We start from the raw sequence: 20,727 nt of genomic DNA, 5'->3' as shown, positions 1-20,727 counted from the left end.
CAGCCCGTCATCATCCAGTTCTTATTACCTACTGAATTGCTCCATTTGGCTCGCCGCCTGTATTCCATCTGTTCCATTTCTTCCATGGCTTTACCCTGTCGGTCGCTTTCCCTCTGACGATCGTTTCTGACTTACCATTTTTCCCTCCCGATACGACTTTTGGCGCTAGAAGCGCAGCCGACGATTTTTCTGTGAACTAGGATCCGAGCTGTGTGCTGGGGCCCTGACGCCATCCTCTCGTTCCCTTTTGGAGAAAAAAAAGAGAAACACCTCAGATTCTGTGTCTAGCATGGCCCCTTCAGTCAAGCAGCGAAAGATCGCTATTCTGGGCAGTAGATCTGTCGGTCAGTCCCCTCCTCACGAGTCGCCAGTTATAAACGGGAAATGGTCCAGCCAAAAGGCAAGAAAATAGGACGATAAACTGACGTGTCTCTGTTCCGCGGCACCGCAGGCAAATCCTCCTTGACCGTCCAGTACTGCGAAGGACATTTTGTGGAAAGCTACTATCCTACGATTGAGAATACTTTCAGCCATGAGATTGTCTACAAAGGCCAGACGTTTCTCACGGAAATCATCGATACTGCGGGACAGGTATGATGCACCAAGCTGCGGGAAAAGGTGGCGGGGCCTCTTAGCGGGCTGACGGTCGGTTGGTCACAGGACGAATACAGTCTCATGAATTCCAAGCTGTATATCGGTATACATGGCTACCTTATTGTCTACTCGGTGGCCTCGCGGCAATCCTTTGACATGGTGAGGATTATCCGGGACAAGCTCTTGAATCATCTTGTGAGCCACCTTGCCAACCTCCCCCCAGCTCTATTGAGGGAGTCATGCTTACCTCTGCTCTCAGGGTGCCGAGTCGGTCCCCATTATGATTGTCGGCAACAAAAGCGATGTCGACGCAAAAAAGCAACGCAAAGTCACCGCTGAAGAAGGGCAAAAGCTCGGCCAGGAGCTCAATTGTGGTTGGATTGAGACCAGCGCACGGAACAACCACAATGTCGCCAAGGCATTTGAGATGATGATTGCCGAGATCGAGAAGTCGCAGGAACCGGACAAACCTGCTGGTGGAGGAAAGTGTGCGGTGATGTGAAGAGCAGCAATTGCACAACTTGGGCAGATCCTCAAGTGGCCTTCAAAACCATCTGGGGCTGTTTGATTTCGAGAAGTTCTTCTGGTTTCGGTTGTCTCAACACGTCGGGTCTGGTGTTCTTGTTGTTATGCTGTCGGCCTCCGTTTGCATTGGGAAATATCAGGATAGACACTGAGGCGTTTGTCTTTACCAGTGGGCGTTCATCTTGGATTTGTGTCAATCACTCTTGGAGTCGAGCGAGGAGGTGCGCGCCTCCCATCAGAGACCAGAAATAGTTAAGTGGCTCGAAGAGCGAGGGAGAATGCTTGCTGGGTCGGCTTTGCAAACTAGAGGTAAGAGATGAATTTCGCTATGAATTTCGCCAGCTAGGTAGGATAATATAACCCTGTACTTGATGTTCTCCATTCTGCAAGTCCCTTATTATAGATGGCGACTCTCAATTTGGCTGCTGCGCACTCAATGAAGTGGCCCATGTATGTCGGAGTGACTCACGAGGCTCCGCAGGTTTCGCGGGGTGAAGGGGGCACAACTTCGAACCTATTTTGTTCGAGGGTCGACCGCCTGCACCACACGTGCTGCTGAGAGGGCCGTCAACTTCCTACACAACACCTCAATTTCCAGTGCTTCCCTTGCTCCTGATCCTCTCGTAATCATGATCGAAGTGCAAGATCTCATTGTCTCGAGGTAAGACCATTCCCGCAACTGCAGCGCCGCAACTTGTCTCATCCGTCCAATAGAGGGGGAGATCCCAAAAAAGTGATCGAGAGCCTGCAAAAGCGATACGCACCCACCGAGATCGTTGACGAGGTCATTGCACTCTGGAACGACGCATATCAGAGTACGCGCCCTTCCATCTTTGGAGATCCGTCCTAACTCGAGGTTCCAGCGCGGTACAAGGCCAGCCAATTTGGCGCAAAGATCAATGCGGTCCAAAAAGAGATCGGGCAGCTGAAGAAAGTCGGTCGACTACCTACCTACGTGAAGATCTTGAGAACATTCTGGGACTGATGGAGTGAGTCGTATAGGCAAAACAAGATGCGGACCATCTGCTGCAGGAAAAGGTGAACTTGGAGAAAGAGAAGAAGCAGATCGAGGATGAGGCCGCGGAGAAGGAGAAGCTGAGAGACCGCAAGTGCAAAATGATTGGCAACTATGTGCACGAGTCAGTGCCGGTCAACGACAACGAGGTCAGTTGAAAGCATTCCACATCCTACGACTGGGCGAGAACGAAGACTCATTCGAAGGCCTAGGACTTCAATGAGGTGGTCAAGAAATGGGCACCTGAAGGCTTCACGGAGGAAAAGCGCGACTGTCTCTCCCACCACGAGGTTATGACCCGTGCAGAAATCTACGATGGCGAACGAGGCGTCAAACTGGTCGGCCATCGAGGGTACTTTCTACGGAAATGGGGAGTTCTGCTGAACCAAGCCCTCATCAACTACGGCTTACACTTCCTCGTCTCCAAGGGCTATGATCCACTTCAACCGCCCTACTTCATGAAGGCAGAGTACATGGCGAAGACTGCACAACTTGAACAATTCGACGAAGAGCTCTATAAAGTTATTGAAGACAAGGACGCAGAGGACAAGTTCCTCATTGCAACCTCCGAACAGCCCATATCCGCAATGTTTGCTGAAGAGTGGATGACCGAGAAGGATTTGCCAAAGAAGTTTGCGGGTTATTCTTCCTGTTTTCGAAAGGAGGCTGGCGCACATGGGAGAGACGCTTGGGGGTTGTTCCGTATCCACCAGTTCGAGAAGGCAAGTACTTTTCCTTCCATCCTCCAAGCGAGGTCCGCATGGCTGTGCTAATGGACATCCTCCAGATCGAACAATTCCTCTTTGTCAAGCCCGAAGAATCCTGGCAAGCACTCGAAGACATGAAATCCATTGCCGAAGAGTTCTACCAATCCTTGAAACTCCCGTACCGTGTTGTGGCGATCGTTTCGGGTGCCCTCAATAATGCGGCGGCCAAGAAATACGACCTGGAAGCGTGGTTTCCCTACCAGAACGAATACAAGGAACTTGTATCCTGCTCGAATTGCACGGACTACCAGACGCGAGAGCTGGAGATTAGGTACGGCCAGAAAAAGGGTGCCATCGATGCGAGAAAGACATATGTTCACGCTCTCAACGGGACATTGTGCGCTACAGAGCGGACCTTGTGTTGTCTGATGGAGAATTACCAGAAGGAAGATGGCTTCGAAGTGCCGGAGGTGTTGAGACGGTACATGCCTCCTGGGACGCCGGAAATCATCCCATACACAAAAGAATTGCCAAAAGATACGACCTCGGCGAAGACGAAGCAGCCAGCAAAGCCAAAGACTGGGGGTGCGCCTGAGGGTGGCCCCAAACGAGACATGCCGGCGGCGGACAATGTCGCGGATAAGATGAAGGACATGAAGGTGTGAGAGAGTGCAACGACAAAGGCTACGTATGACCTGACCTGATTTGACGAGCGACAAACACATGAGCTGTGACGGACAAAGGAAAGCATGCAAAAGAATGGGATTGCAAATAGACAGTCTCCCACCAAAGATGACTGTTAGCGTTGATACAGAGACAATAGAGTCATTGCGTAAAATACCTTGTCATGGTATTGATGCAGTCAAAGTCAGTCGCGTCAATCCGAGTCAGGGATCCTGTGCAACTTGAAAATCAACCGTTGTATTCCTGGACAAGAGGCTCCGGTGTAGGCTGCGTGGCTGTGCGTGTAGAAGTGCCAATATACCTGATTTGTTTAACCGTAGAGATATCTGCGCCGGAAGACAAGATGCTCCGCAATATTTGGCGCCAAGAAAATATTTCCGCCCACATACTGCGGTCCGACTGCGATGTCAAAACTTCTCGCCCTGCTCACTTACCGTCTCTACCTAATTCCACCCACCATCAGCAACGTTTCTTTGTTGCCTTCAATCGGACCCAGACAGCTTAAATCTGCGACAAGCCACCAGTCGCAATCATGGCTGTTGGAAAGTAAGTCCAGCCCGCTGCCCACGAGCCATTTGTGCACTCGGCGCACAACGCGGGGAGCGGTAACTCTGAAGAGATCAAGAACTGACGATTTCTTCTCCTTCCCAGAAACAAGCGATTGAGTAAAGGAAAGAAGGGGTTGAAGAAGAGAACGCAGGATCCCTTCACCCGGAAAGATTGGTACTCGATCAAGGCTCCGTCCACATTCAACCAGCGAGAGTACGTCCTCCCAATGTGCCCCCCTCCAAACAACACCACCGGCGCGAAAGATGGAAAAAAAAGATATCACAACCACATATTTGTTAGCTTGGAGGAGACATGCATTGACATTTCTGTGCTCATAGTGTCGGCAAGACCCTCGTGAACCGCACCACCGGTCTGAAATCCGCCAACGACGCCCTCAAAGGCCGCATCTTCGAAGTCTCGCTCGCGGACCTGCAGAATGACGAAGACCACGCCTTCCGCAAGGTCAAGCTCCGGGTCGACGAGATCCAGGGCAAGAACTGCCTGACCAACTTCCACGGATTGGACTTCACCTCGGACAAGTTGAGGAGTTTGGTGCGGAAGTGGCAGACGTTGATCGAGGCCAACGTCACTGTCAAGACCACGGACGACTACCTTTTGAGACTGTTCGCCATTGCCTTCACCAAGCGCCGGCCCAACCAGATCAAGAAGACCACCTACGCCGCCACCTCGCAGATCCGGGCCATTCGCAAGAAGATGACCGAGATCATCCAGCGCGAGGCCACCAGCGTCACCCTTGCTCAACTCACCGGCAAGCTCATCCCCGAGGTCATCGGGCGCGAGATCGAAAAGTCCACCCAGGGCATCTACCCGCTCCAGAACGTGCACATCCGCAAAGTCAAGCTGTTGAAGGCTCCCAAGTTCGACCTCGGTGCCTTGTTGGGCCTGCACGGCGAGAGTGGCGAGGACGATCAGGGCCGCAAGGTCGAGAGGGAGTTCAAGGAGCCTGCACCTCTGGAAAGCGTGTAAGCTGGGGGTTGCATAGGGGTACGTTGCGTGGGAAAAACCCTGTTGGAGAGAATAGTGGAGACAAACCCCAAGAAAAGAGCAGATGACCTTGGAGGCGAAAGAACGAATCAAAACCACGGCAAGCATATGTGAGAGACTTGATGAGCCCAGGAGGGGGCCCCCAATTGCCGAGGGGGAGGCGCTCGCTTCTGTCCCATGGTTTTGCGAGAGCCTAGCTGGGGATCACCATAGCCTCAGGACGGGTTCGAGCAAAATGAGATGAGAGACAGTGTGTGAGAGCCTGCGTGGAAGGGAGGTTAGGTACTAGTTGCACTTCCAGAGTGGCTCTCGGTCGCTTGCCCCCCCATCTTCGGCGCACATGAAGAACAGACAGGCTGGTGCTGTGGAAGGGAAAAAAGGGTTCATGCTAGATCAACTGGGCATCGGGCATAAAGGACATAGCATTCTAGTTGTAAGGGCCCTTGACCACACACAGAAGACCAAAAAAAGAATTCATCAAAAATACTTCCATAAACCAAACGCATGGCAATTTATGTTGGTCTCTGTACGGTATTGGAACCGGTACTCTCACCTCGCCCCTCTCCCCTAGCCTGGTGTTGGTACATCTACAGATATGGAGAAACTCGATCTATTATTTCCTTTGACAAGGCCGCATTGCGTTGTGCCCTTTGTCACGTCTCACTTGCTAACTTGCTCGTGGTCAATGGAATATAAAGTGCCCCCCTGTTGCATTCCCCTTCTTCATTCGTCCAGTCTTTGTCTTTTTTCTCCTTGGAAAAATAAAAGGAAAGCATCTGTCCTACGTAGGGGGCTGGACTACGTAACGTTTACGTCTCGCCGTCGACGACGCGATCGACCCACTCGACGAGGGCGCTGCGAAACTCGTCAAACTTCTCACTCATGACCCAGTGGCCGCAGTCCAGGTCCAGCAGCTCGAATTTGGGGAAGAACCGGCCGATCACGGGCAAGGTCTCGTCGGCCACGTAGTGGCTCTTGGTGCCCCGGGCGACGAGGGTCGGGCCCTTGTACTTGTGCGTGTCGGGGTCTTTGAAGGGGAAGTCGGCCATGTCCGGCAGGGATTTGGCGAGGGTGTGCAGCGGGATGCGGAACCGGAGCTCCGTGGTGGTGTCGTGCTTCTCTTTGCCGTGTGATGATGATGATGATGATTTCGGCTCGTGCTGCGATCCGTGGACGGGCTTCTTCTTGACCAGGTTCGTCAGCAGGAACTGCCGGATGGCCAGGTCCGGCTCGTATTTCATGAGGATCTTGTCCGCGTCGCTCTGCCTCGTGGGGCGAGGTCTCGTCTCGTCAATCTCCCTCATCGCCTCGAGGTATTTGCCAAAGTCGCCCTTCAAGGCCGCGTCCACGGGCGCATTGTCCACGGGCACCAGCGCCGAGTAATTTTGAGGTCGGCGCAGCGCGAGCGTCATGGCGACTTTGGCGCCCATGGAATGGCCGACCAACGTGGGAGAGGTGATCTTGTGGGTGGTCAGGAAATGTTCCACGTCCCGCGCCATGGCCGTGTACGTGTGCACGGGCGAGTGGGGGGAGTCGCCGTGGTTGCGGAGGTCGATGGTATAGACCGGGCGAGAGAGATCTTTGGCTAGCGCCCTACATAGTTTATATTAGTTAACACCCTGTTTAACACAATTAAAGGGAAGCATGAGCGAGGTGCGTTCCTTACTTACTCAGAGTCCGATTGTTGCGCTGCGACCCGAACAGCCCGTGCATGATGATGATCGGACCGGGTCCCCTGGTACTCGTCTTCTCGGGCGGGTTGTGCCGGTGGAACGCCAGGTCGACGACGTCGTCGTGCTCGTGCTGGTGCTCGCCATGGGTGCGGAGACGCGAGCGCGAAGAGCTTGAGAAATGGCGCCGCCGCGACGACAAGGGCACAGTAGTGCTCGTCCGCCCTCGAAGAGCGCTGCTGGTGCTGGGGAGCGGTATTCGCCGCATTTGGCAAAAGCTTGCGGCTCGAGAATGGGGGTGGAATATGTCTTATTGTCTTTGCGGATGTCTCCTCATGCTTGGGAGAGGTGGTGCGCGAGCTAGAATGCAGTTGGTGCGAGGTGAAGCTGGTGTTGATACATTGGAAAAGTGACAAGGCAACAAAATTTGGCTGCGGGATGACGTCGGATTCCGAGCCTCGCAGCCTCGCAGCCTCGCAGCCTCGCGGTCCGCAAAAGTCACCCCAGAGCCTCTCCCCATGGAAACCCCCAGCCTTGTCGCCGTCCTTGGGCAGTTGTCGCAATATCCGTGCTCCATGCATCCCAGGAAGGTGTTTCCAATAAGATCGGTAGTTCTCAGGTCTATAGTTACAGAGGAGCTCGGTCCAAATGACCTGCGGCGCCGTCTCCTGCAGGTCTCGAGACTGCCATGTGGACGAGCATCACGACTTGCCTTGTTTGACAGGCTGTAGAGGCGGAGTCTCTCCCTGATCGAGGGCCGGGTCATCACCTCTGTCGGGCAGCTCCTCGTCAAACCCCACGCCCTCTCCTCCTTCAGAATCAAACGGATTAGACTCGATGTTCAAGTCGGTGCCCAGGTCCTTACGCGCGGCTTGTCTCCGCCTCTCCCGAATCCTGGTCGCTTCCTCTTCCGAGAGCGTGACCCCGAACAGTCCCAGCGCCTGCTGGACTTCGTCGAGGGTCATGCGGGCTTTCCGTCGCGCCTTTGCGCCGCCCCACTCGATTTCGTCGCGCAGCCTGCCATTGCCATTCCCGGAGGAATCCATGAGGGCGAGGAAGTTGTCGCGCACGCCCCTCAGCGCAAGAATGATCTCGTCCGCGATCATCTCCTTGAACGCTCGCATGCTGACGTTCTCGTTGTCCTTGGCAATGTACTCGCTGGATTCTCGAGACTCGGTCACGTGTCGTAGTATCTCAACCAGGTTGGATACCCCTGGCCGCCGTTCTGGGTTGAAGGAGATACCAGGCTCTGAATCTGTGACGGCGCCCCGGAGCTTGGCGTGGATCTCCTCGGGGCTGTCGGTGATCAGAATTCGAGATTTGGGATCAGGGTCAGACTTGGACATCTTCTGCTCCGGACGCTTCAGGGACATGATCCTTTTGGCAGGGGCTGGCGTTGTGTCAGTACCTCTAACGTATCATGAGGTCCGCTCGAAATCCTTACATATTACCGGCCAAGGTATTCGAAACACATTTCCCCCGGAGGATTCCCTGACCAGGGCATTGAATCCCCTGGCCAATGTGCGCGTAAACTCAATGTGTTGGAGTTGATCTTCCCCAACGGGCACAATAGACGGCCTATCTGACGTTAACCTCCAATACAACAAGTAGACCACGAGTCTGACTGACTGATAGAGTAATATGTCGGCCGCTTGAAGAACCGGGTATGAAAACAGTCCGAGCTTGAGCTTCGCCGTTGCCTCATCGCTTTCGAGGCTGGCATTTTCAGGCAAGTTCAACTTGCTCTACAAGCTGCGGTTTTAGTCTCTTTCTGCCGGGCCATGCGTCTAGAACTGCTGCATACCTTCCACTGAGTCATTCTGGACAGATACCCCGTAGAAGCAATGGTACTCAAAATCCACATCAACGAGGCGTGTTGCGGAACCTGTTAATCCGGTAAGCTAATGTCGAACCCGCGGTGACACGCAACGGTGACCTACATCGGACTGGAAGAACAGCGTAGTGTTCCTGTTGTTGTGCAGGCCCAGAGCAAGCAAGGCTGCATAAGACTCCTTGCGTAGACGCAGGCGCTCGGTCGGTGGAGTGTCGGAAGTCAGAGCGTGCAGGTCAACCACCGAGAAGTACTGCTCATAACGGTAATTGATGGCGAACTTTGGGTCGGTGGATTGATCATGGAGCCGTTTCCACTGCCGCAAAGCCCCCAGATAGTTTCCGAGGTGAGGGACCCCCGTAGGCTGAATCCCGGAGAAGGCTCGTCTGATGCTGGAGGACGGCGACATCCGCGCCCAGTGCTGCTCTATCTCATCTTTTCCATCCTGTTGCGTTGCTCTGGGTGGTGCATCGCGCGCCGCCGACTTGATGATCCGAGGCTGCCTTTCCTCGCCCAAGCGCACCCTTTTGACGGGAGCAAGCTCTGCCTCATGGCTGATGTTGCGCCATTGGATCTTCTGGGAATAATGCGGCCTCAGTGACACATGCACGAGGCCTCGGGGCATTTCACAGGGTGCCAAAGGAATGTACGCGTTCCAGAGAGAACGCCAATCGAAGACACGATTATACAAGTAGTGCTTGAAGAGAAAATGTTGTCGAAACGAAGTCAGGCCATGGATGGGCAAGGATGGGTTCAGTAAAATGTTGTGACCGAGATGGGAAGTTTCAAGGCGCCGCTTTTGTCATTGACCGGCTCCACAACTTATGGGCCGTGCCAAGACTCATACCTCCTTACTTAGTACTCCGTGTGGATTCAGCCTTGTCGCTCTCCGTCCTACGAGTGGCATAGCCATCGCGAGTACCCGTGGTGGAATCGTGGTCAATCGGGTCATGCAGAGCGCGGCACGCCAGTATATTTATTGGATATTTCTCTATGTCGCTTGTCACATCACATTTTGTTGCAAGATACAAGCACGAGAATGATTTGAAAGGACCCCTAGCCCAACACCGGCACGAATCCAACCAAGCCCGAGGTAGCGAGAACTAAAAGGTGAACTGTGGCTAGCACTGTAGCTCAGCCACTGTCTATCAACATCCTCAGTACCTTTCAGCCTTCGAGAACATCCTTCCAATTGCCTAGGCTTTTGACCATCTTGCTTTGATCAGATCAGCGGCCTTCTCGCCAATGCCATACCTGCTACGTGTCAGTATCAACCCGGAACACCTTGGGGGGCAGGTCTTTCATACGCAGGCATCTGAGTGTGGCCACCGTGAAGAGTGGGCATCACGCTGGTGTCAGCAACGCTCAGGCCTTTGACTCCGCGGACCTGGAGAGTCGCATCAAGCACTGCCGTCTTATCGTCATCCCGGCCCATCTTGCAAGTCCCTGCGGCGTGATAGCAAGTGGTGGCCTCCTTTTGGACATGAGGCACCCATTCTTCTCGTTTGGTGTACGCATGATGTGTCAGATCTAGGATGTGGTCAGGGAGTTGTCTTCCCGGTAGAGAGCGGCCGACTGTGTACGCACCTGATGGCCACGCTCCTTTCACAATCTCCTCTTTGGCAACCTTGTTCAGGTTCATGGCAATCTCGTTGCCGAGCCTGCAGCCCTCGGATACGACGAGCATGTCGAGTGGATCGGCGAGATAGTTGCAATCCACCACCGGGTTTTCGAGAGGGTCTGTGGACTTTAGCGTCACTGTTCCCCTCGAACGGGGCGAGAACAGCTCGGTGATCATGGCAAAGGCGTGCTTCTTGTCTAAAGGCATGTTCGTCAGCCCGTGGCTACAGCAAGCATTTTCTCTCTCTCTTGGACTCACCAATGGGAAATTGATCATATTGCTTGGGACCGCCATACAACTTTGACCTTGTCAGCAAGGCAGATATGCTTGAATCATTGTCGGATACTCACCTCGGTGGTGAAAAACTCCACGTTCGGCTGCTTGGGAGTCAGACCCATGGGGTCACGGCCGGGCTGCCTCTTTGCTTCCTTCCACAATGGCTCATCTTTCAGGCGATCATCTAGCCTCGCAAATGCCATGGCACCAAAGGGGAAGGTGGAGAGGACCCCTTCCTTCTTCTCCTTGTATAGCATATATGCAGCCATTGCAGCGTCTCCATGATACCTATCGAATGAGTCAGGGAAGTTTGCAGTCAAGGGAGGAGAAGATGCCGTACACCAGATGGTCGTTGGTCAGTCCGTCCTTGGTCACCTCGTAAAAGGCAAACACGATCTGTGGCCAGTCAGCCATTAGAAGCTAGAAATCCAAACACAAGAGCCACCTACAAGATGATCCAGCAAGTTCTTTCCCACGCCTGGAGAGTCGACGAGACACTTGATGCCTAATGCTTCCAACTCAGCCTTGGGACCAATGCCTGATCGGAGAAGAATTGCTGGGGAACAATATGCGCCTTTGGGGGTCTCATTAGCTGTTTTCATCAAGACGTTGGACAAGTTGAGCTAATCACCTCCAGAGATAATGATTTCCTTTCTAGCCCTGACTTCTCTGCTTGTGCCATCCTTGCCGACAAGCACCACACTTGCGGCCTGCAATTGACCATCCTTCTCCTCAAAGTTGACCTTGTCCACGACAGTGTCAAGCACGAGGTCAATGTTGGCCTTGTGTTGATCCATGGTGATAAAGTCCGCTCCGGTAGATCTGATGCCCTTGTAGACTTGCAAGCCCAGCGTCAGCATCAAACGCACCACAGGATACTTGGTTAGTGGTCCTCACCAGTCCGTGGTGCATGACCGCAGCCATGAGGGGTCTCGCCGTTGCTGAACATGTCGTGTACTAGCGGGAAGCCCATATCTTGCATGCTCTCCAGCAACAGGTTCGAAATGGGAGCATTGTCGTGCGGCTCTACATGGAGCGGGCCATTGTAGCCGTGGGCTTTCTCGTCCACCTGAAACCACGGCTTGGTATGGAACGTCTCGGCCTTGATTCTCGTCATCAGCCTGTGTGTCATTCTATGCTGGATGGGGCTTCCCGAACCTTGCGCATGTACTTGAAGAATTCTTCTCCGGACCACCCTGGGAGACTTGAATGATTTGAGTTGAGGCTCGGGACCGCAGCATTGAGGAGTTCTTACTTCCAGTCGTCATAGTCTTGCTTGCTGCCTCGGACACACAGCGTACCGTTGACGCCGCTGCTGCCTCCCAGGAATTTTCCTCGGCTGAGTTTGACTTCTCTGCCGTTGATTCCCTTCATGGGTGGAGTGACCAGGTTCCAGTCGAGCGGTCCGTCGAAATTCTTGGACCAGCCGCCCGCCATGTGGACGTTTTCGAGGTCTTTGTTGTGAGGCCCGGCCTCGACCACGAGGATCCGCGCATTGGCATCTTCGGCCAGTCTGCCTGCGACGACACAGCCTGTTGTGCCGCCGCCGCTATGGGTCCGAGAGAGTTAGTCATGACAACGACTCACTCACTCACTCACTATGGGCTGGGTACTCGGTTACACTCACCACACTATGAAGTCGTACTCATTGTCGTCGACTATCCGACCTGGAGACATGATGGACAATAGACACAGGAGTTAGATTCAGCCTTGAAAACAAGAGATCAGTAGAACTCGATGTGACAGACAGCGCATTGTGCTCTTGGTTTGGACGGCAGGCTTATGCATTCTAATATAGACGATTCTCAGAACGCAATCTGACAGCCGTGGAATAATTCCACGATCTCTAGGGGTGAAGACACTGGATCGGGTGGACGTGACTCTTAGCTCGACGCAACCCCAGTCAACCGCTCCATATATTACCCTATCCCTGAGGTTAGCAACAGCGGCAGGGATCCATTAGGCCGGTCAAGAAGGGTTTCCCCGCAAAAGAACGAAAGGTTGTACATAGTTAGGCTCACTAGGCTGATGTGGAGATGCAGATAGTTGGGCGTCGCGGAACAAATTCCCCCTTGACGCTCGGCTTCAAAGGTGCCATAGGGTCTGTCGTCTGTATGCCACAACAGGCCAGCAATAGGTATCGATCAATCAGAACTGGCAGCATTGGTCGAGCGCGGCTGTCCACAGGTGAGATGCGCTGGAATCATTTAGGGCTGACTAGCTTGCTCAGCCTCGTGCGTTTTGCTATAATTAATATGTTGTTCTCTCGAATGGATATCCAACTTTGGTGTTGTGATAGTGTTATCGATAGTGTCATCAAACGAGCGTCATATCACAACCACGTATCCCTTGCCACGCACTGCTTGCTACATTGGAACAGGAAAAAAGGGGAGACAAAGAACAAAGACCTTACCGGCGTCTCTCCGGCTCACTGCTGCAAGGAGTCATGTTGCATCAGCTATTATGACCGATAGCCCACACCCACTGTGGATTGATCAGGTAGGTATTCAACGCCCGACTCCGTTCCACGTACCGAATACCGTTATCCCTTGCAGAGCCTGGCGACGTGATTCGACCATATATTATCTATAGACGGATACGGGATTGCCTTAGTCACTTACATTAACGCAGCCCCATGGACGCGCCACATCGCATCCTGAAGTTCACCTCCCTCATCCAAAGTCAGCAATGGCTTCACCCTGTACAAGTAACAAACACTATTCCCAGTATGGAGAGATGTGGATAGAGGCGTATCGGGCTACAGTCTATGTCCGCGGACATAATAGGTGTGTTAATGCACGAAACCGGCATGTCTGCCCAGGGAGCCTTGTCCGTATATTGTATCATCATGTCTGTCCAGGCCCCAGAAAAGAAGGCATGTAACCCTGTCATTATTTACTGATGGGCCGCCTACGGCTGTCGAGATGATGGGCCTGGTCACAAGAGAGGACGATGCTGTGTCAGCACAGTGTCCCTCCGGCGGTGTGGTCTGAAGAGCCGGCTATCAAATGTGTCCATAAGCTCGGGGAAACCCCCAGGATTATGGATCTGTATGTGGGAAGCATCGAGTCCAGCTCGAGATCGACCCGTGCTCTCTCCTCTTGCAGTTCTCACGAAGCCCCGAATGTCGTGGGCGCGGAACCGTGAGAGAGGCCAGATCTAAGCCCAAGGCGTCTGGAAGAGGAACGGTACCTTGCTGCTTGTATTATTGGACGGCTTGCATGGTTTCATCGGGTTTATCGCTAAACGAGCCGTTATTTGTACACCTATCCATACACAACGGCATTCTCTAACACTCACCCTGAATGTGAGCAGTCAGCAATGCAGTCAGTCTTCAGGGGGCAAGAGTACTAGGGCGAGGACAAGTGATGGTCAATCCACAGGTCGGCATTCTTGGATTGTGCCTCCTGCCTCGAGAATATACATGTACACGCCGCAAAATCTCACTCACACCGCGGCTTGGTGTGAGTATTGGCACAATTTTGGAGCCCACTCGTGGCGTTCGAATCTCCTTCACATCCTTTTGATGGTTCGGACGATCCCATCCGTCCATCACCCTTTCTTACCAAGGATCTTCAGTCGTCCTGCTCTTCTCTCGAACCTCACTCATGCCAACGCCCTCCCGCCTGTGTCCCTGCCTCTCCAGTAACCCGAGCAAATCGTTCTTCTTGCCCGCCGTCTTGTTGAAACCGAACAGGCGCAACTTACTATCGAGTTCTTTCTCGAGAGATGTGAAGTCGTGGTCCATTTTGGAGGCAACGTCTGTTGAAAAACATATATCAGCAAAAGCCACCGCAGCAGCTAAAGGAGAAAAGAAGGGGACAGTCATGAAAGTGTAACTTGAAGACTTACCGACGCCTTCCCAACCCCACAGGTTCGCTTTCATGCCGACTCCATAAAACTGCCATTTTCTCACAAACGCCAACCACGTCTCCACCACTTCTGGATGTCCATCATACACCGTGATCAATCTCTTCATGGTGATCCTCTCAAAGTTCTCCTGCGCTTTTTTATTGACAAAGTTGCTTTTGAGAACCGTCCATCTTTCGATCTTTTTCGGGAGCGGCGTGGGACCCCTACAGGGCAGGGATAGATAGTAGGCGACGCGGACGCAAAAGTCGGCGAAGAACTCGAGGTTGCGTGTGCTGAACGAGCGGAGTTGGAGTTGGCACACCGGGATGCCGTGGGTTGTAGGGTGGTAGAGCGGGGTGCGGTAGGCGGCGAGGACATTGGGCGGGACGTTTGGTTTTGTACTCTCATCTCCCGGCGCGGGAGCGGCCGTCTCAGACGAAGAGAGCTGGGGCGTGGATGGCGAGCTTCTGGTGGCTTTGGGGGTTGACTTTGTCGAGGGCCGTGGTTGCGCCTTTTCCTGTGCTCTTGACGGAGTCGATGCCGACGTCTGCTGTAGTTCCTGGGCTTGAGTTTCTGACACCAGGTCCGGCTTTTTCTTTGACCGCTGTATCGAAGTCGGTGTATGCTTAGCCTTGGCCGTTGGTGCCGCAACGTCATCTGCTCTCTTGCCCTGTTTGACCGGTACTCTCTCTTCCTCGTAGGCCTCCTGGATTGTATACGATCCGATTTCTGGTGTTGGGAAGCCCGCTGTGATATCAATCGGTCCCGTCTCTAGAGATTTGTCTTTACTGTCCTTTTCATGCTGGGGTGTACTTGAGCAGAAGGCCCGTATCGACCGTTGTGGATGGGATGGAGCTGAAAGACGAGGCCGAAGGGGAACAGTTGTGTTCTAGAGATGGAGCACACCAGTCAGTGAATCGGGACATGTTTGACCAGTATAGATTGCTGCCATCTGAAGACTCTCCATACCTTCTGAGGGCGGCATGCTTCAATAGCTATGCGAAGACATCGTGGCGCCGACATCCTTCCAATCGATGTCTTTCGAGAGATCCTGGTGGGCAGTAAGATCCCCACACACCAGACTCAGTGCCTCCCAGCAAGATGCCCTCTCACGCAACCTGCTGTGATGTTGTTTCGTACTTTGGCAACTCCAGCATTGGGTTTGGAGAAACGTCGCAAGACGCGCGATTCGGGCTCAGAAAAGTTTCAATGGTTTGCCGGAGCCGACGAGAAAAGCCCGGACGAGGCGCCGCTTTAACGGGCGGTTTCCATACCTACCTTGCATTGATGGAACTTGCATACATTTAACAACCGGCTGCGGGTGTCGACGATGAATTTGGATAGATTGACCTCAGACATGGTCATTGAAAATGGGATCTGGGTTTGTTCAGGAGGCATGAAGCCAGGCTACCGGAGACGCAGCTGAGCGACAGTACATTCTGTGCAGCATCCGCTCGACACATCTATCTGTTCGTAAAATGAAAATTGATGGCGAGAAACGCTTTCTATTCAGTCATGGCTCTCTTTCCAGTGTATGAGATCTGCCTACGATCGAGCACGTCAATCTCAACCACCTGATTAATCTCCAAGACTCCCCAATAGAGTTGCACTGGGCACGAAAAAGGTCGTCCCCGTCAACGGCGTCGAGTAGTCCAGAATGCGATCATGCAAGCCAGGTGGCGAACCGACAAACATGCGGTCCAGCATCTGCTCAATCACCCACAGCTTCCTCGAATACCCGATAAAATAGGTGCCAAATTCCCCTTTCCCCGGTTCGCCAAAGGGCATGTTGTCCCTCAAGATCTGCATCTCAGACCCGTCATCGCCCGTGATGTTGGCTAGTTGCTTGTGCGCCTTTTGTTTGTCCTCAGCTACGTCGTCCAGCTCGATGTTGTCGAGCTTCGTGCGCCCAATGATCGCTTCCTGCTGCTCTGTAGACAGGCCTCGCCACCTCTTCAAGTCGTGCACGTACTTCTGAACGACAACGTAGCTGCCGCCCGCAGAGCCGGCGTCGTCCACCTCCGTCACCAGAACTGACTCATCGACAGAGGCGCCTACAGGGTTTGCCGTGCCGTCCACGAAGCCCAGGAGATCGCGGACGTCAAAGTAGCGGAAGCCAACGGTGTCATCCTCGACCTTGACACTATCGCCCAATTTATCCATCAACTGGCGCTCGAACTCGAAGCACAGATCACGCCGCTGTGCCCGGATGTGAAACAACAGGTCCCCGGGCGTGGAAACAGCCGTGTGGACTTTGCCAGAAATGGTTGGGAACGGATGCAGCTCAGCCGGTCTGGGAACCCCCTGGAGGAGACGGTCCCAGATATTGCTACCTATGCCAACGGTGCACGCAAAGGCGGCGTCCAGATCGCGAATAGCAACGTTCTTGGACAGATCGTCAACGCTGGCCAGCGTCGACCGCACCGTCTGAACGGCATCGGGCTTATCAGTCACAGAGAGGACGAGGAACGTTGCCGACTGGGTGAGTGGTGCATCGACTCGTTGGGATTCTATGGGCGTACGGCGGCTCATCTTGGTTCTGGGTGTTGTTGTGGACAGTCCGGCGGCTTGTGCTTGGTCGAGCAGAGATTGTGAAAAGGGCTTGCGGGTGGTGTGATAGGACATGGATTGGCCCAGCTCTTTGCCGCAGCCCAGGGTTGTCAATGTTGCTCGTGCGGCTGTCCTCGTTGCCTCTGAAGTCGGGTACCTCGAAACCCAGTATCTAAGGAACCCGCTGCTAACACCCCGTGCGACCTTGTTCGTATTCATGCCACAATCGAGCCAGAACAGAACAACAGCAATCCTACATTGACGCTGACCAATATAATATGCAGGTACTCGGTACAAGCTCCAGAAGAGATGATTACTTTGTGCTGGCCATCATTGGCTGCGACGCGTGAATGATCTGCCTCAATGAGGCCTGTCTGATGACTCAGCTTGCAGCGCGTGGAGCTCGCGCGAGGCTCGTCGTGCACAAAACCCCGAATGGTCACGCCACAAACTAGATGGATGGAGTGGCATGTGGTCGCCAGAAGTCGAGACGAGCATTCTCATTGCATTGCTGCTAAACTATCTAGGGCCTGTTCTCGAGCACCGTTCGGCTCCTCCAAGATAACAGTCCCCATTACTCTGTCATACAATCCCATATCGTCATAAAAGGAAGGGCATAATAACAAGTCATAAACTCTTGACATCATAGCAAAGTTGTCTCTGTAGGTGTTCCAATGCGAGACCCAACCGGATGGGGCTCAGTCACAATCAAACCAGGCACTCATAGCCCGTATGCAAACCACAGGGGAGCCTGAAAGAGCTCTCACCCTTCTTGGATCCAACGACACAGTGGTATCACCAAGATAAGAAGACAGTGGACATGAAGAGTTCCTCCACCCGACCATATGTGGTTGAGTGAGTATCAACCAAGTTCATTAACACATCAGAAGCGTGAAGTAAAGCTGCGACCCAAGGACGGTCGACGTGCATGGTCAGTTGATGTGGTGGCATTGGCTTGCGCCGATGTGCCACCAATTTTCTCAAATCCTTGAAGAATATCGACACCTTCATCGTTGTCATCGGAGTTGTCGTTCTCGAACGACTTGAAATCAAACAGATCATCTTGTGCATCGAAGAGGGAGCCATGTGTAGTTGAGGCTTTCAATGGCGAGCCGGTTTGTGTGGCCCGCACGCGTGGAGGTAGAAGAGAACCACGGGTTGGCGTCTTTGTGTTGAGCTTCTGAGCACTGCCAAGCACGTCGGTAAGAATATTGGTAGAGGTGGCTGAGCGACCATACGTTGGGCGAGAGACAGATCCTTTCAAGGGTGACGACGCACATATCGGCGTGCCCGGAGTGAGACCAAGGACAGAATCAGAAAATATCTCGAAAGATTGTTCCTCAGGGAAGGTAGAAGACGCTGGGATGCTCGTCCATCTGAGGGGACTGTACGTTGCCTCTTCCAACAAAAAGAGCCCAGAGCTTTTAATGGGTGAGTTTGCAAACTCGCGCATCGCTTTGCGATGTAGGAGAAGCTGTGTGTTTGGAGAGACTGAAGGGGGAGGGCGAGCGGGTTTCTTGAAGACAACAGCTGGAGTCATCGGATTCTGAGCGATCGTTGGGCTGACGCGGACGGGAGACGACAATTGCGCCCCTTCCGTCGTTGATGGCCGGAATCTCGCATGGCTTGGAGTTAGATCATGCGAAGAGCTTCTGATTCGCACAATCTCCTCTTCGGCACGACCTCTCTTCTTCCTCATAGGCTCGATGTCCAGCTCCGAGGTGAGCATCACGGCATTCTTGTTTGGCCGCAGCGCAGACGACTCAATGGATGAAAAGTATCCGCTGTCGTCGTTCTTGGTAAGACTTGGGTTCTGTCGATGAGATACAGATGGGCGTGACTGCCGTGCAGAGGGGGAAGAAATAGCTCGCTGATGATGCGGTACAACTACGGGCGGTGATGAATTGATGGCATCCGGAGGAGACGACTTTGCAGCTGTGGCCACGCCACTGTCATCAAACTCCGCGGTCTCGTGCTCGTTCAAAGCGGGGTCTGAGGCAGGTAGAGTAGCATCTGATGAGAGTTCTGGAAGAGCAGGAGCGGTCTGAGGTCGAGGGGGTTCGCTAGATTGACCAAGGAAGGGATTCGGCGCCAACGCATCCGAGAGCTGTTGAGCAATCTTCTGAGGCTCAGAACGCATCACATTGGCATTGATGGTCATGTGGGTAATGTTGGTTCCTCTCCGACTTTTGTCTTTGACGAACTGCGACTCCATTCCCGGCTCAATGACCCAATAGCTTCCCTTCCCAGCATCTCCCTTGGGCCTCTCTTGTTTAGTAAAAGCTTTGTGCAAGGATAGGTTATGCCTGATACTGTTGTGCCAGCTTTGCTTGGTGTCTTCGCGGTAATAGGCGAAGGTAGTTGAGATCCAGTCATAGATTTGTGCCAGAGTCAGCCGCCGATTTGGTGCTCTAAGGATAGCCATTCCGATCATCTGAGCATAGCTGTAAGCAGGCTTGTTCCCGTCATCCTCTACCGGAGGCATATCTTCCGGGTCAGGTAGTTGGAAGACGGATTCATCGTCCGGTCGAGGCTTCTTGAAAGGACGATCGTTCGTCATCTGCGCTTCTGAGTATGATCGCTTAAGAGGCTGCTTTCGTACGTATGAGGGTTCTGGGAAGTCAACAAAGTTATCTTGCGTAGTTGTGACACCGAAATTTTCTTGGTCATATGTGTCGAGTTTTATATCGAAGGTAGTGAACATTGGCTGCGCCATTTGAACGGGACGATATTGCTGGCTGCTCGGAAGCGCGTGTCTCTTCGCCGGCGAGTCAGTGTAGATATGGTTAACCGTCACAGGCGGAGGGATGGGAACATAGTTCAGATCTCCAAAGTAGGGTGGTGCAGGGGATAACGGTGTGCTCTTGAGAGGCGACATCTGTTGGCCGGGTGCCATTGGAGCATTGAGGATGACCTCTGGGCGTTGGTGAGGAGCCGGGGGGTTTCTGAGTGGCTGCAGAGGCATGGCTGAAGGTTGCAGACGCGGTCGAGGTCGGTTGATATGTGAGATATTGTTTGAGGGAATCGGCATTGGATCTTGATAAATCTGCACAAACGGGTGCTGACGCGTCGACGCCATGGCGAAAAGTGATGCAGAGTATTCAAAGATACAGGACAGACCGAGTGTATGGAGAAAGTCGCGTGAAAGTGAAGTGCACAGGTTCCATTAACCGATTTTTGAGGTTGACCAAAAGGGTGCGGCTGAGATTGGTCCAGAGCTGCCAACCCGGAAGAGACGGGCAACTGGCACTTTTTGAGAGCAGTCTCGAGCTGGGCGCAAGGGCGTCAAGAGATTCAATCCTCGAGGCTAGGGAGGTGGATGGAGGTATGAGCGTGTCTGTGCGGGAGGGGCGCGGAGGATCGAGGCCGCAGCTGCAGTGCTCGCTGGAGGACGGAGGGGGGCGGATGGTATGAATGCTGAACCGTCGAAAGGGATAGAGATGGAGAGTTGAATCGCGGCTATCGAATGAATCGAGACATTCTGCAATGTTGACGGCGGCTGAGGTTCATAAAGGTGCGTTGTTTACTATGCTATCGCGTCAGAGTCGATGCAAGAGTAAGCTGTACATGCCCAGGTGGGAGGAGTCAGCCGGGTTCTTAAGAGGGGAAATGCAGGTAGAAAAGAGGGCAGAGCAGGGCCGGGTAAGAACAAACTTCGAGAGCAGCGGAGATGTGGGCGAGAGGAGTTTCAGTCAATTCAGTCAACCTTGGAACGGAATGCCTGGAATGACGCGGGCCTGGTGGGCTGCTGAGGCGTCGAGGGCGTGGGCTTGCAAGGTCTCGAATCTCGATGAGTTGGGTCGCAGAGGGTGGCAGTGGGTGGCAGTGGGTGGCAGTGGGTGGCAGTG

The 20,727-nt window shown here is 53.4% G+C and overlaps 9 protein-coding genes across 9 annotated transcripts; 3 read left to right on the top strand and 6 right to left on the bottom strand.

Annotated features, from left to right (window-relative positions):
• Positions 1-289: 289 nt before the first annotated feature.
• Z520_12303 (uncharacterized protein) lies at positions 290-1,096 on the top strand (the record flags this gene model as incomplete). Its single annotated transcript, XM_016782789.1, has 4 exons — positions 290-344; positions 452-591; positions 661-789; positions 854-1,096. 4 exons carry the CDS (start codon positions 290-292, stop codon positions 1,094-1,096), a joined length of 567 nt encoding a protein of 188 aa, XP_016626099.1.
• Positions 1,097-1,748: 652 nt separating this feature from the next.
• Positions 1,749-3,506, top strand: Z520_12302 (uncharacterized protein; the record flags this gene model as incomplete). The annotated part of the gene is made up of 6 exons (XM_016782788.1): positions 1,749-1,780; positions 1,834-1,934; positions 1,983-2,053; positions 2,122-2,283; positions 2,347-2,785; positions 2,848-3,506. 6 exons carry the CDS (start codon positions 1,749-1,751, stop codon positions 3,504-3,506), a joined length of 1,464 nt encoding a protein of 487 aa, XP_016626098.1.
• Positions 3,507-4,057: 551 nt separating this feature from the next.
• Positions 4,058-5,061, top strand: Z520_12301 (40S ribosomal protein S1; the record flags this gene model as incomplete). Its single annotated transcript, XM_016782787.1, has 3 exons — positions 4,058-4,071; positions 4,177-4,287; positions 4,413-5,061. 3 exons carry the CDS (start codon positions 4,058-4,060, stop codon positions 5,059-5,061), a joined length of 774 nt encoding a protein of 257 aa, XP_016626097.1.
• An 827-nt stretch (positions 5,062-5,888) lies between these two features.
• Z520_12300 (uncharacterized protein) lies at positions 5,889-6,792 on the bottom strand (the record flags this gene model as incomplete). The annotated part of the gene is made up of 2 exons (XM_016782786.1): positions 5,889-6,672; positions 6,746-6,792. The coding sequence occupies 2 exons, from the start codon at positions 6,790-6,792 to the stop codon at positions 5,889-5,891; spliced, it is 831 nt and encodes a 276-aa protein (XP_016626096.1).
• Positions 6,793-7,450: 658 nt separating this feature from the next.
• Z520_12299 (uncharacterized protein) lies at positions 7,451-9,205 on the bottom strand (the record flags this gene model as incomplete). The annotated part of the gene is made up of 5 exons (XM_016782785.1): positions 7,451-8,139; positions 8,194-8,327; positions 8,379-8,494; positions 8,554-8,634; positions 8,690-9,205. The coding sequence occupies 5 exons, from the start codon at positions 9,203-9,205 to the stop codon at positions 7,451-7,453; spliced, it is 1,536 nt and encodes a 511-aa protein (XP_016626095.1).
• Positions 9,206-9,776: 571 nt separating this feature from the next.
• Z520_12298 (uncharacterized protein) lies at positions 9,777-12,154 on the bottom strand (the record flags this gene model as incomplete). The annotated part of the gene is made up of 12 exons (XM_016782784.1): positions 9,777-9,834; positions 9,888-10,110; positions 10,168-10,398; positions 10,460-10,499; positions 10,552-10,765; positions 10,818-10,873; positions 10,927-11,051; positions 11,109-11,315; positions 11,375-11,579; positions 11,636-11,681; positions 11,733-12,026; positions 12,105-12,154. The coding sequence occupies 12 exons, from the start codon at positions 12,152-12,154 to the stop codon at positions 9,777-9,779; spliced, it is 1,749 nt and encodes a 582-aa protein (XP_016626094.1).
• Positions 12,155-14,039: 1,885 nt separating this feature from the next.
• Positions 14,040-15,352, bottom strand: Z520_12297 (uncharacterized protein; the record flags this gene model as incomplete). The annotated part of the gene is made up of 3 exons (XM_016782783.1): positions 14,040-14,239; positions 14,330-15,218; positions 15,299-15,352. The coding sequence occupies 3 exons, from the start codon at positions 15,350-15,352 to the stop codon at positions 14,040-14,042; spliced, it is 1,143 nt and encodes a 380-aa protein (XP_016626093.1).
• Positions 15,353-15,907: 555 nt separating this feature from the next.
• Positions 15,908-16,954, bottom strand: Z520_12296 (uncharacterized protein; the record flags this gene model as incomplete). The annotated part of the gene is made up of 1 exon (XM_016782782.1): positions 15,908-16,954. The coding sequence occupies one exon, from the start codon at positions 16,952-16,954 to the stop codon at positions 15,908-15,910; it is 1,047 nt and encodes a 348-aa protein (XP_016626092.1).
• An 808-nt stretch (positions 16,955-17,762) lies between these two features.
• Z520_12295 (uncharacterized protein) lies at positions 17,763-19,958 on the bottom strand (the record flags this gene model as incomplete). The annotated part of the gene is made up of 1 exon (XM_016782781.1): positions 17,763-19,958. One exon carries the CDS (start codon positions 19,956-19,958, stop codon positions 17,763-17,765), a length of 2,196 nt encoding a protein of 731 aa, XP_016626091.1.
• Between the last annotated feature and the right edge of the window lie 769 nt (positions 19,959-20,727).

Source organism: Fonsecaea multimorphosa (genome assembly GCF_000836435.1).
Source record: "Fonsecaea multimorphosa CBS 102226 unplaced genomic scaffold supercont1.53, whole genome shotgun sequence".
Classification (NCBI taxonomy): domain Eukaryota; kingdom Fungi; phylum Ascomycota; class Eurotiomycetes; order Chaetothyriales; family Herpotrichiellaceae; genus Fonsecaea; species Fonsecaea multimorphosa.
This window is presented reverse-complemented; position numbering and strand designations above follow the sequence as displayed.